At 42.0% G+C, this 13,835-nt stretch overlaps 1 protein-coding gene across 2 annotated transcripts in view; it reads left to right on the top strand.

The window, feature by feature from the left end:
* btbd11b (BTB (POZ) domain containing 11b) overlaps positions 1-13,835 on the top strand; it is a 124,673-nt gene that overhangs the window by 86,095 nt on the left and 24,743 nt on the right. For both annotated transcript variants that reach the window (XM_064951582.1, XM_064951581.1), the window contains exon 3: positions 11,250-11,454. In XM_064951582.1, the coding sequence (XP_064807654.1) occupies positions 11,250-11,454 (205 nt within the window). The remainder of the gene's footprint in view (positions 1-11,249; positions 11,455-13,835) is intronic.

The raw sequence follows: 13,835 nt of genomic DNA, 5'->3' as shown, positions 1-13,835 counted from the left end.
TTGAAAAGTTGCAAGTTCAAATCCCCAAGCTGACAAGGTACCCTGAACAGGCAGTTCAGGCACTGAACAGGCACTGTTCCTAGCCTGTCATTGAAAATAACCATGTTTTTAACTGACTTGCCTAGTTAAATAAAGGTAATAAAACTGAAGGATATTCAGTGACTTGTCCCAAGGCATTGGCTGTGTGCTTAGGGTCGTTGTCCTGTTGGAAGGTGAACCGTTGCCCCAGTCTGAGGTCCTGAGCGCTCTGGAGTGGTTTTTCATCAAGGATCGCACCGTTCACCTTTGCCTCAATCCGTTCACCTTTGCCTCCCAGTCCCTACCGTAGGGATGGTGCCAGGTTTCCTCCAGACGTGATGCTTGGCATTCAGACCAAAGAGTTTAATCTTGGTTTCATCAGACCAGAGAGTCTTGTTTCTCATGGTCTGAGAGTCTTTAGGTGCATTTTGGCAAACTCCAAGTGGGCCTTCATATGCCTTTTACTGAGGAGTGGCTTCCTTCTGGCCATTCTACTGTAAAGTGGAGTGCTGCAGAGATGGTTGTCCTTCTGGAAGGTTCTCCAATCTCCACAGAGGAACTCTCGAGCTCTGTCAGAGTGACCATCGGGTTCTTGGTCACCTCCCTGACCAAGGCCCTTGTCCCCCGATTGCTCAGTCTGGCTGGGCAGACAGCTCTAGGAAGAGTCTTGGTGGTTCCAAACTTCTTCCATTTAAGAATGATGGAAGCCACTGTGTTCTTGGGGACCTTCAATGCTGCAGAAATGTTTTGGTATCCTTCCCCAGATCTGTGCCTCGACACAATCCTGTCTCTGAGCTCTACAGACAATTCCTTCGACCTCATGGCTTTGTTTTTGCTCTGACATGCACTGTCAACTGTGGGACCTTATATAGACAGGTGTGTGCCTTTCCAAATAATTTCCAATCAATTGAATTTATCACAGCTGGACTCCAATCAAGTTGTAGAAACATCTCAAGGATGATCAATGGAAACAGGATGCACCTGAGCTCAATTTCGAGTGTCATAGCAAAGGGTCTGAATACTTATGTAAATAAGGTATTTCTGTTTTTTTACTTAATCCATTTTAGAATAAGGCTGTAACAAAATGTGGAAAAGACCAAGGGGACTGAATACTTTCTGGAGGCACTGTATATGTTTTTATAAAAACCTTTTCCACTTGAGAATAGTGAGCTCATGTATAATGATCTTAGGCTCATACACAGTACTGTATCTCTTCCCCTGGCATTTCAAAATACTGTAGTCATTCTGCCATTTTTGGGGGGTGAGTGAGTGGGCCCTTAATTTGAAGAGACACACCGTTCAGTCTGAACGGTGTGTCTCTGAATGCTGAATGCTTTCTGAATGCTGAATGCTTGTCCTCAGCGAATTTCATCTGACTTAACCGAGAAACGATCTGTCCAGAAGTGCGGCAGCCTCTAGTCTCGTCAGTGTAGATATATAGAGCCATGTCATTCTAAGAACACATGCAGAAAGGCTCTAATGCATTCTCTTTCAGATGTTCGGTTGACGTTTTGCCAACGTTGTTATTGCATATGACACAATGAGAGACCCAAAGCACCCTGTGTGTCCAGCGTCAACACATCATCAAAATTAACACTGATCCAATTCTTTTTTGGATCGGAATGGAGTCCCAGTCCCCAGCGTAAAAAGCGCTAAGCCACATCAGCAGTGCTCTGTACATGGAGTATTGATGGGTTCACTCCGGGACTCATTCAGCTCTGTTGACACTACAAATACAGTGATGCAGCCGCGGCGGCTAAGGATGCCTCTCGATGCGTCTCAAGCTTGTTTCCAAAGATAATATTAGCGCAGGATGTTTATCTTGTAAATAGACCGGATGACTGTAAATCATACCGTATTTGCAAAGTTCAATCTGCCAAATGAATCATGGAGAAAAGCAGAAATGTCAGCAGACTAGCTATCAGACTGTCAGAGAGAGAGAGGGGGAGGGAAAGGGAGAGGAGAGAAGAAACATAGATCTCAGATCAGATGCATCTCAGATTAGTTTAAATGTAGCAAAACTGCAGCAAAGCCAATTTGCATATCCCAGGTACAGTGTTTTTCCAACTGTATTTAATGTCCATTTAAGAGGTATTGATTGTCCTCTCTCTTAGTACTGTCTTATTTCTTTTGTATTAAATCCACGTTAGTGTATTTTAAATGGCAGTCTGTCAAAGTGCCCACAAAACGGGCTTTCGTCTCTGACATGATTCAACAATAACACAGAGAATCATCTGTCAATCATTGATAAAATGAGGTAAAGTTAGCTAAATCCTCCTCTGAAGAGAAATTGATCATGTAAATCTGTACATTAAACAGCAATGGCCTCCTATTCTTGGAAATGTCAATAGCAGACAGCTGAGGATATCCTATACTCAGCACACAAGCTATTTTCATATGGAAATATATAGATACAACCACTAGGTGAAAAGTACCTCAGGAAGAAATGTCAAAATTATGACCACAAGTGATTGCTTTTTCCACCACCAAAAAAGAGATGGATGTAGTAGTACTGAATCCCAGCTAGCTGTCTGCACTGGCACTCCCAGTACTTCTCACAACTGGAGACCTCAGAGTGTGACTGGACCGCCACCTGCAGTGAAGCATCACGCCAGGTAGAGGCAGCAGGCTGAAGAACATTAAGTCATGAAAATATTTGTTTTTTAGACAGTGACAGATTTAATAGTGTAGTATAGTTGGTTAGGTAGAAAGGGGCTCTTACTGTGTGAGTAATGAACTGTAGCAAAGGCCTGAGAGAGTGGGCTCAGTGGGGTTGAGGTGGGCTTCTGTGGGGGTGAGACCTCCTCACAAAGAAGGTACTGGTGACCCTGTCCCCTGCATGGTACATACCGGTCGATTCTCTCAAATTGATTATTTGGATAGCAGAGCACAGCTAGTCTTAGGGTTGTTGTGACTAGGGCAGTCAAATTCCATGTGATCATTTAGTCACGGTAATTAGGCTTCTCCAAGATCTGATGCTTTTGATGGTCATTAGTAGCCTACAAAACCTGCCTGGTACTCAGCACTCTATTGGCCTTCTAATCACTCTGACATCAATGCAAATGTGATTGCAAATCTACGCATTATGTGAGTTTCAAGTTTGGGGAACATAATTTTCACCAAAAAATACACCTTTATAATAAAAGCATTACATGCATAATCGCATTTGCAATCACTTTTGAGAATGGTGTTTTCCCGCTAATTGATTGCATTTTGGAACATTGGCACTTATAGCCTACTGCCGTGTGTGCATTGCTGCGCTTGTAATGTGAAGAAATAGTCTAATAGTTTATCACCATTTCAAGCTAAACGTTTTGATTTGTTGCGTCAGCCTCATTGCTTAAAAAATGTTTTTGTTGATGCTGGTGGTTGTATTCATTTGGGATCTATCGCATCCCACACCTGTCCCAGACTATGTTTGGAATATTTATTTTTCGCACAGAATACAATAGGTCAACTTTTGTACTATGGGGGGTAGTAGATTCACATAGACTAGTGCTTTTGCTGTTCATTAAGTCACTCATCTTGTTGGCTGATGAAAAGTAAATGTGGACAGTTCTTCCAGTATCTTCAAAATGCACCTCTGAATTGGATAAGAATGCGCGCAGTTGCGTCTCCAATGTGTCTGTCTTCACTCGTAGCCTGTGAGAAAGACCTGATCACGGGATGGGAATTGGCTAATAAAATGTAGCTATCTGAGAGAGCCATGCGTGTGAGATTGGCTTCGGAGCACGCAGCCTGGAGAAGGGAATTATAATTTGTATATTCAGCCCAAGGGCACAACGGCCACTGGCCGCAAAAGGCATGGATTTTTTTAAAGGGGAATTACGGCCACACAAAGGGGATGCTGCTGGGAAATATGAGGTATTATCAAGTGCTTGTCAAATGTTGAATGAGAGACTGATTGTGTGCAGCCTGCTCAAAAAAAAACAAAGTAGAGCTCATGCCTTTCAAATTATCATTGGAGTCGCATCATGCAGCCTTAGAATGTATTAAAAATCAAAACATATAGCCCAAAGTTTGTATCACAACTAAAGTTGCATAAATACCTCTAAATTAAGCATATAGAAGGACCTGTTTCTTTGTTAAACACTCAACACAAAATAGCCGCATGTGCGCACTCCCTCAAATTGTTTGGAGAAAATATCCTTTCTATTTTATTCAGCTGTGTTCAATTGTATTCTTCATACTGTAAAATAATATAAGATAACGCCATGGAATTCTAAGCAAATCGTGTCTGCTAAATGAACTAGTGTAGCCCACAGCCATACGGCATAGTCAGATCAGGACCTAACATAAGGACAACTCAGAGGATGCTATTCTGTTCTTCTGAAATAGACTACATTTTCTTCATATCATGTTTCTTTAGACCTGTCTAAAATAAATAATGGATTTATTGTGAAGGTGCAGGCTATATTACACGGGTTTATTAGACTTTTTAAAATGTAGATGTTCCAAAGGTCTGCATCAGTGGCTTGTAGGCACTACTGGCTGGCAAAATATTATAAGTTGCCACCAAAACTGAGTTCCAACCAGGCATTCTACATTCAAAACATGCTGTATTCAATTTTGATGTCATCATATTCAAAAGTAAATGTGTTTTTATCATTTCGTATCACCATGGCAATGGGTTTCAATAAACACTGGCTCTTATCAACCATTCTAATTCCAACATTCTACCTAATTGTTTGGTTTGATTGTGTGATGTCATCATGTCTTAATGTAGTTGTAATTTCATGCTGTCATATAAATAAAAACATTGACCATGGAGTACAGTGACTAGATTGTATTGGAATGACATCAAATCCAAATGTTATTGTATGTTTGCCACCCAGAACCATCATGGCAGTGGCGTTTGCAATCAATATACTGTACTGCCCTAGCCCGGGTTCCAGTCTGTTTCTGTTCTCTTGCTAACACCTTATGGAATTGTCATGTTTGGCATTTTAAAATTCATCACAGGACATACAGATACGTCAATATCAATCCCAGGCCTTTTTCTATCATTTTTATTTGTCCTGATGTCACAGTTGATGAAATCAGTATTATGTTGGTCCTCTCTGTCTTCCAAGCATTGATTTAGCAGAGCTCTGCCTAAGTGCAGGTTGTCCACAGTTCACACTGCTAATGGCCTTTCACAGAGGGAGAGAGAAGAGAGAGAGCGAGAAGGGCAACCAGTGAAGAACAAACACCATTGTAAATACAACCCATATTTCTTTATTTTTCCTTTTGTACTTAAAATATGTGCACATCGTTACACCACTGTATTTGAAATGTGTTTAGCATTTTGGAACTTTTGTGAGTGTAATGTTTACTGTTCATTTGTTATGATTTATTTCACTTTTGTTTGTTATTTATTTCACTTGCTTTGGCAATGTTGACATATGTTTCCCATTCCAATAAAGCCCCTTGAATCAAATTGAATTGAGAGAGCAAGTGTTATGTTGGGAGTTTCATACCAGGACATTGGTCATCTTCTTGCAGTAGGGTGCTGAATGTGAATGTAAAGCCAAGACCTCAACAGTCAGCAGTGGACCTTACTACTATGCGTAGATCCCTGAAGGAAATCATTTTGGCAGCAGAGTGTCATTGCACTGTAGGATTTTTCATCTGTGCACTTGAGCACTGAAGGTTGCTCTGACTGAGAATGTTCTGGCATTCTTCCTGTACTGTACACACAGGCACAGATAAGCAGCAACATTCTCATCTTGATAATATCATTATGTTTGTCAGCTGTACTGTCAAGATAGCAATCACTCCTCTCTTTTCTTTTAATCTCTAATAGGCAGAACCATCTGTTGGTTAATCACATGTAGGAATTTATGTCCTGGGTCCCTCTCTGCTTGCACTCACTGCACTGTGTGTGCGTCTATTAACTCTCCTGCAACAACATGTTGGTGTGTCTGTATCTGCATTCAACTGCATGCACTAATAAAATAATAACAATCATTTGGTAACTGCTTATATTTGACATTGTTTCACACAAGTGTGAATTGTAAGCTTGTGTGAAATGGAAATGTGTTCATCTATAATCTATAGCGCTGTGGCATGGTGATTTTAGGTCTCTGAGGGATTCACAGACAGGCCCAGCGCTAGGTCACTCTGTTCCCTTCTCAAAGCCTACAGTATAACTCCTCAGCCCAAGAGCATTTAAGGAAGGACTGTCGTCTGTGATGTAGTGGTGCCCATGATGACTAAAACCATTTATGATGATGAGCTCTGATTTACTGTACTGCAATGTTTTCTTGATTCTGGCAAATCAAACCCACAGTTTAACCTGTTCTGTTCCTGTTCTTCTGTCAGAGCCTTGGAGAGAAGCGTCCTGGACTTACACAGGCCACTCACAATTAAACACGATCTTGGCTGATTGACAGCAAATCCTCCAAAATAGCTGTGATTTCACCTGTGCAAATTTGTAGACTACACTACACATTCTCCAACTGCAAAGACCAGATCTGATGAGAAGTTGTAGACAAACTATAGCCAGTGCCATTTCAAATTTTTATCTAGCTAGTACTGGTAAATTAATAGTTTAGTCATGGCTCCAGTGAGACGTTCTCAGCCTCTACTCCATTAAATAGTCATTACACATCACGCTTGAATGAGGGCTTGGCTGTTATGTGGGCACTGAATAGCTGGTAACTGACCCCTCAGATGCCAACACTCATAAATCCCACTTGTAAATATAAGCAGTGCGATTGTACTCCTGAAAAGTTATCTTTTGATGAGAGAGCCTCAGCCTGTCGATGAAGGGGATGGTACCCTGTAGAACACTTGAAAAAAAGCATTATGAATAGACAAGAACTATCTCTAGCCTGTCTGTCTCCTACTTCGGTGCTCATTGTTGATGTAAAGAATGAGCTTGGTTGGATGAGATATTGATTACTAGCAGTGGCTTGAATCCCATGAATAGACTAATGGCATTGTAGACTAGCTCTTGAGGCTAACACAAAGGACAGTCCAGTGTTCATGGTGAAATGGTAGCTCTTGAGGCTAACACAAATGACAGTCCAGTGTTCATGGTGAAATGGTAGCTCTTGAGGCTAACACAAAGGACAGTCCAGTGTTCATGGTGAAATTGGTATCTCTTGAGGCTAACACAAAGGACAGTCTAGTATTCATGGTGAAATGGTAGCTCTTTTATTAGAGGACATGACAAAGCTAGCAGATTCTCCTAGTTTCATTATTTCCATCTGAATCTGTATTTGTATTTAGTAGGGATCCTCATTAGCTAACGCTAACGCCAAGGCAGTAGCTACTCTTCCTGGGGTCCAAACACATTAAGGCACTTACATTACATATAAAACAAAAGATAAAACAGTATATCATATAACATTATTACACCACTACATATCTACAATACAAAAATGTATAATACCACCATACAACAATATTACAATGTACATGTATATAGAATGCGTATGCGTGTGTCTGTACTTTTGTATGTGTCTCTTCACAGTCCCTGCTGTTCCATAAGGGGTATTTAAAAAAAAAAATCTGATTCTACTGCTTGTATCAGTTATCTTATGTGGAATAGAGTTCCATGTAGGTATGGCTCTATGTAGTACTGTGTGCCTCCCATAGTCTGTTCTGGACTTGGGGATTGTGAAGAGACCTCTGGGGGCATGTTTTGTGGGGTATGCATGAGTGTCCGTAGTTTAAACAGACAGCTCGGTGCATTCAGCTTGTCAACACTTCTTACAAAAACAAGTAGTGATGAAGTCAATCTCTCCTCCACTTTCAGCCATCTGTAGCAGATGGGTGGTTGTTTTACTGCACTTCTAGAAGAAGCTCATTGTCTGTGAAGCCTATGGCACTGTGCTGTGCCAGACAGTATTGCTGTTGGGTTGTTGGGTTTAGTAATCTCAGTCCTCAGCACCACGCCTGCCTGCCTGCCTGCTCGCCCGCCCGCCACCCCACTCCAGGAAATGTCACATGCCAGCGTCAATAAGAGATGAGAATGGCTATTACCCCATCGCCCTGAGCTGCCCACCTCAGTCCCCGCTCCTTCCACTACTCATGAGGGCACTATTAGCCTGGTTGCCATCTCTGTTCAGCTATTACATTCCACTCCTTGCCACTCCTGTCATTTGTCAAGGAGTGAAATGTTAGCTAAAAACCAAGACTAGGGCACTATTACACTGTATTCCCATTTGTACAATTAGTGTGTGTGTGTGTGTGTGTGTGTGTGTGTGTGTGTGTGTGTGTGTGTGTGTGTGTGTGTGTGTGTGTGTGTGTGTGTGTGTGTGTGTGTGTGTGTGTGTGTGTGTGTGTGTGTGTGTGTGTGTGTGTGTGCGTGTGCGTGCGTGCGTGCAAGCTTTTATGCATGCATGTGCAATGTCATACTGTTCCATACAATGCTGCACTGTTTCTCTTATCAGTCGAGCACTGACATCTTCCAGGTCTGCTGGCTGGAAGATAGACTGTTGATTCCAAGCATCCAATTCCCCCCTTTTAGTGATGCATCCACATCTCTTATTGTCACGGCAAAATGGAATCTTGGCAGAAGTCAAGCCGCACAATTATGATGCTAAACAAGCCGTTTGTCTCTTTGAATGACTGTCCCCATAGAAGCATCCCTTTATTTGTACAACTGCTACTTGTTGTTTCCACTGAATGAGTTTGGTGAGAAATAGATCCTTCTGAAAGAACACTCTTTAGTCTTTAAATGAATGCAATGTGCTGTGATTGGGGAACAGACCCTTATGTGTGAATGTGAAACCAATGGAACTTGCCATTACAGTATTACTTGGTTGTCAAAGACGAGCACAATGTCATTCTATATCAGGAAAATATACAGTATGTTTGTCTGATGCATAATAATATTATATACATAAGATGTGTTTTTCTATTGTATACAGTACCAGTCAAAGGTTTGGACACACCTACTCATTCAAGGGTTTTTCTTCTTTTTTTCTTCTTTTTTTCTACATTGTAGAATAACAGTGAATACATCAAAACTATGAAATAACACATATGGAATCATGTAGTAACCAAAAAAGTGTTAAACATATCAAAATATATTTTATATTTGAGATTCTTCAAAGAAGCCACCGTTTGCCTTGATAACAGTTCTGCACACTCTTGGCATTCTCTCAGCCAGCTTCACCTGGAATGCTTTTCCAACAGTCTTGAAGGAGTTCCCACATATGCTGAGCACTTCTTGGCTGCTTTTCCTTCACTCTGTAGTCCCACTCATCCCAAACCATCTCAGTTGGGTTGGGTGATTGTGGAGGCCAGGTCATCTGATGCAGTACTCCATCACTCTACTTCTTGACCGAATAGCCCTTACACAGCCTGGAGGTGTGTTTTGGGTAATTGTCTTGTTGAAAAAAAACAAATGATAGTCCCGCTAAGCGGAAACCAGATGGGATGGCGTACCGCAGCATAATGCTGTGGCAGCCATGCTGGTTAAGTGTTCCTTGAATTCTAAATAAATCACACACCATCACATATCCTCTATGCTTCATGGAGGGAACCACACATGCAGAGATCATCCACTCACCTACTCTGCGTCTCACAAAGACACAACGGTTGGAAACGAAAATTAAATATTTGGACTCATCAGACCAAAGGACAGATTTCCACCGGTCTAATGTCCATTGCTCGTGTTTCTTGGCCCAAGCAAGTCTCTTCTTCTTATTGGTGTCCTTTAGCAGTGGTTTCTTGACCATGAAGGCCTGATTCACAGTCTCCTCTGAACAGTTGATGTTGAGATGTGTCTGTTACTTGAACTCTGTGAAGCATTTATTTGGGCTGCAATCTGAGATGCAGTAAACTCTAATGAATGTATCTTATGCAGCAGGTACTTCTGGGTGTTCCTTTCATGTGGCGGTCCTCATGAGAGCCAGTTTCATCATACCACTTGATGGTTTTTGTGACTGCACTCAAAGAAACTTTCAAAGTTCTCAAAATTTTCCGGATTGACTGAACTTCATGAAATGATGGACTATAATTTCTCTTTGCTTATTTTAGCTGTAAATAGGGATATCTTCTGTATACCACCCCTACCTTGTCACAACACAACTGATTGGCTCAAACACGTTAAGAAGGAAAGAAATTCCACAAATTAACTTTTAACAAGGCACACCTGTTAATTTAAATGCATTCCAGGAGACTACCTCATGAAGCTGGTTGAGAGAATGCCAAGAGTGTGCAAATCTGTCATCAAGGCAAAAAGGTGGCTAATTTGAAGAATCTCAAATATAAAGTATATTTTGATTTGTTTAACACTTTTTTGGTTACTACATGATTCCATATGTGTTATTTCATAGTTTTCATGTCTTCACTATTATTCTACAATGTAGAAATACAAAATGAAGAAAAACCCTTGAATGAGTAGGTGTGTCCAAACTTTTGACTGGAACTGTATATATATATATAGTAACAGAAGTGTACGGGGTGATAGGGCCCAGGTGTTTCAGAATCTCCTGCCATGATAGAGATGTAGTAGTATATAGCCTACAGTATGTTTCTAATGCAGAGTAATATATAAAATGTGTGTTTCTGCCCTATACAGTAGCAAAAGGGTGAGGACTAATACTTGTTGTGTCAATGAGTTAAATACTGCAGCCTTTGAAACCCACGTTCAGTTTTACTGATTCTCAGTGGGATTGTATCTGGGCCCAGCTGTCTCATTGTCTGGCTTCCACGTCTGTGTGGCATTAGAAGGCAATATGTCGTGTCCCTTCAGCCCAGTAAAAAGTTTGTGGGAAACAGTTTTTGGCAAAGAGTGTTTGCATACTAAGCGTCTGGAGAATATTCTAATTTTATGAGGAAATCTTTTTAAGCAGAGAGTTTGAGTGCCACTGCAGGCCCTTAAAGTACAGGAGGATTATGCAGAGCATGAGTAAATAGCAAGGAGAGTATTATGTATATAAATATTCATATTTCGTAGAAACCATTCGTGGCTATGTTTTTACTCAACGAAATCTCCTTTAGATAAGATAGTTGATGTCTGTCTGTCTGTCTGTCTGTCTGTCTGTCTGTCTGTCTGTCTGTCTGTCTGTCTGTCTGTCTGTCTGTCAGTCAGTCAGTCAGTCAGTCAGTCTGTCTGTCTGTTTTAAGGGTGTTTCTTCACCATGGGGTCTAGCTATCGCCCCTTACAGTGTGTGCGTGTGTGTGTGTGTGCAGGTGGACATTCCCTCCATTTCTTGATGACCTTCTTTTTGTCCAGCTCCTGATATTAATATGGATGTGCGTACCCCCCATCCTTTCATTGTGCACTGCAGGTGACCTGGTCTCCCGGGCCATGCACCACCTCCAGCCGCTGCATGTGAAGAACCACAGCAACGGGACGCCCATCCACCAGAAGAGCAGCTCAGTACACTGGGAGCCTGAGGCGCTCTATACCCTCTGCTACTTCATGCACTGTCCCCAGATGGAGTGGGAGAACCCCAACGTAGAACCCTCCAAGGTTACCCTGCAGACAGAGAGGTAACATGCACACACAGAAACAAACACAAACCAGCAGGAACACAGTGACGGACACACTCACACACCTCATTTGATATACGGGTATTCAAAGTATTCACATTTTCTTACGTTACAGCCTTACTCTAAAATTGATTAAATAAATAAAAATGTCTTCAGCAACCTACACAGAATACCCCACAATGGCAAATTATGCAAATGCATAAACAACATAAATACCTTATTTACAGTATTATTCAGACCCTTTGCTATGATACTCGTAATTGAGCTCAGGTGCATCCTGTTCCCATTGATCCTCCTTGAGATGTTTCTACAACTTGATTGGAGTCCACCTGTGGTAAATTCAATTGATTGGACATTATTTGGAAATGCATACATCAGTCTATATAAGGTCCCACAGTTGACACTGCATGTCAGCAAAAATCAAGTCATGAGGTCGAAGGAAGTGTCCGTAGAGCTCACAGACAGGATTGTGTCGAGGCAGAAGGGTACAAAAACAATTCGGCAGCATTGAAGGTCCCCAAGGACACAGTGGTCTCCATCATTCCTAAATGGAAGAAGTTTGGAACCACCAATACCCTTCCTAGAGCTGGCCAAACTGAGCAATCGGGGCAGAAGGGTCTTTGTCAGGGTGATGATCAAGAACCCGATGGTCACTCTGACAGAGCTTGAGAGTTCCTCTGTGGAGATTGGAGAACCTTCCAGAAGGACAACCATCTCTACAGCACTCTACAGCACTCTACCAATCAGGCCTTTATGGTAGAGTGGCCAGACGGAAGCCACTCCTCAGTAAAAGGCACATGACTTGGAGTTTGCCAAAAGCCACCTAAAGACTCTCAGACCATGAGAAACAAGATTCTCTGGTCTAATGAAAGCAAGATTACTCTTTGGCCTGAATGCTATGCATCACGTCTGTAGGAAACATGGCACCATCCCTACGGTGAAGCATGGTGGTGGCAGCATCATGCTGTGGGGTTGTTTTTCAGCGGTAAGGACTGGGAGACTAGTCAGGATCGACACAAAGATGAACAGAGCAAAGTACAGAGCGATCCTTGATGAAAACCTGCTCCAGAGCACTCAGGATCTCAGACTGGGGCGATGGTTCACCTTCCAACAGGACAACGACCCTAAGCACACAGCCAAGACAACGCAGGAGTGGCTTCGGGACAAGACTCTGAAAGTCCTTGTGTGGCTCAGCCAGAGCCCGGACTTGAACCCGATTGAACATCTTTGGAGAGACCTGAAAATAGCTGTGCAACAATGCTCCCCATCCAACCTGACAGAGCTTGAGAGGATCTGCAGAGAAGAATGGGAGAAACTTCCCAAACACAGGTGTATCAAGCTTGTAGCGTCATACCCAAGAAGACTCGAGGCAGTAATCACTGCCAAAGGTGCTTCAACCAAAGTACTAAGTAAAGGGTCTGAATATTTATGTAAATGTGATATTTCCGTTTTTATTTTTAATAAATTAGAAAACATTTCTAAAAACCTGTTTTTGCTTTGTCATTATGAAGTATTGTGTGTAGATGGGTGAGGGGGGGGGGGTATTTAATCCATTTTAGAATAAGGCTGTAACGTGACAATATGTGGAAAAAGTCAAGGGATCTGAATACTTTCCGGATGCACTGTACATGGGCTGTTATGTTGATGGTGTAGATAGACAGGATTCACATTCATCCATTCATCAGACGGGGAAGACACAAATGTCATGGTTTCATTCTGTCGTGAACCAAAGCCATTCTGAAGTACGCGACACACACCTCCTGCATTTAGCTTTCACAGTGAGCCTCAAGTCTCCCACGTCCCTTAACCAGATGTTTTCCTATAGAGGAAACATATTTAAATGGAGTCAATTGACAGCTTGTTAATGTACATTAAGCCCTAACAATCACATGTAGGGGGAATCAGCAGGAAATTATTATTGAAACACGTATGGCTTTACTAAATTGCTCTCACTGACATAGTCATTACATTTCAATACAAGTTATAGGCTGTATGGAGTCCATGTTTTAGAATGGTATTATGCGTTACCCAACATTTCCATGATGTCGATTCTGAGATCTCTCTTATACCTTAGACTTTGGTGTACTCTTAAAACGGCAAAACAGCTATCTATAGCTGTCTATCTACACTGTTCATATTTACACTGGCTTGGAGTTTTTCCTGGCCAGGTCACCTGGTGAGGAAATGCTCCTATACATTATATAACCTCACAGGACCAGAATGTCCTGAGGATATGAGGAAACCTCTGTCAGGGGAAGGGGAAATGGGCGAATAAGCTGACAGTTGATGCAGAGCAGGCCTCCTCCGGGGCTCTACACTTTACAGCCCTGTAATGGAGAACTAACTGCTAATGTGTCTTCCAGGTCTCCTTCCCCAGTCTG

This window comes from Oncorhynchus masou, chromosome 31 (genome assembly GCF_036934945.1).
Source record: "Oncorhynchus masou masou isolate Uvic2021 chromosome 31, UVic_Omas_1.1, whole genome shotgun sequence".
NCBI lineage: Eukaryota > Metazoa > Chordata > Actinopteri > Salmoniformes > Salmonidae > Oncorhynchus > Oncorhynchus masou.
Note: the sequence above shows the minus strand (reverse complement) of the source record. Positions and strands in the feature narration are given on the sequence as shown.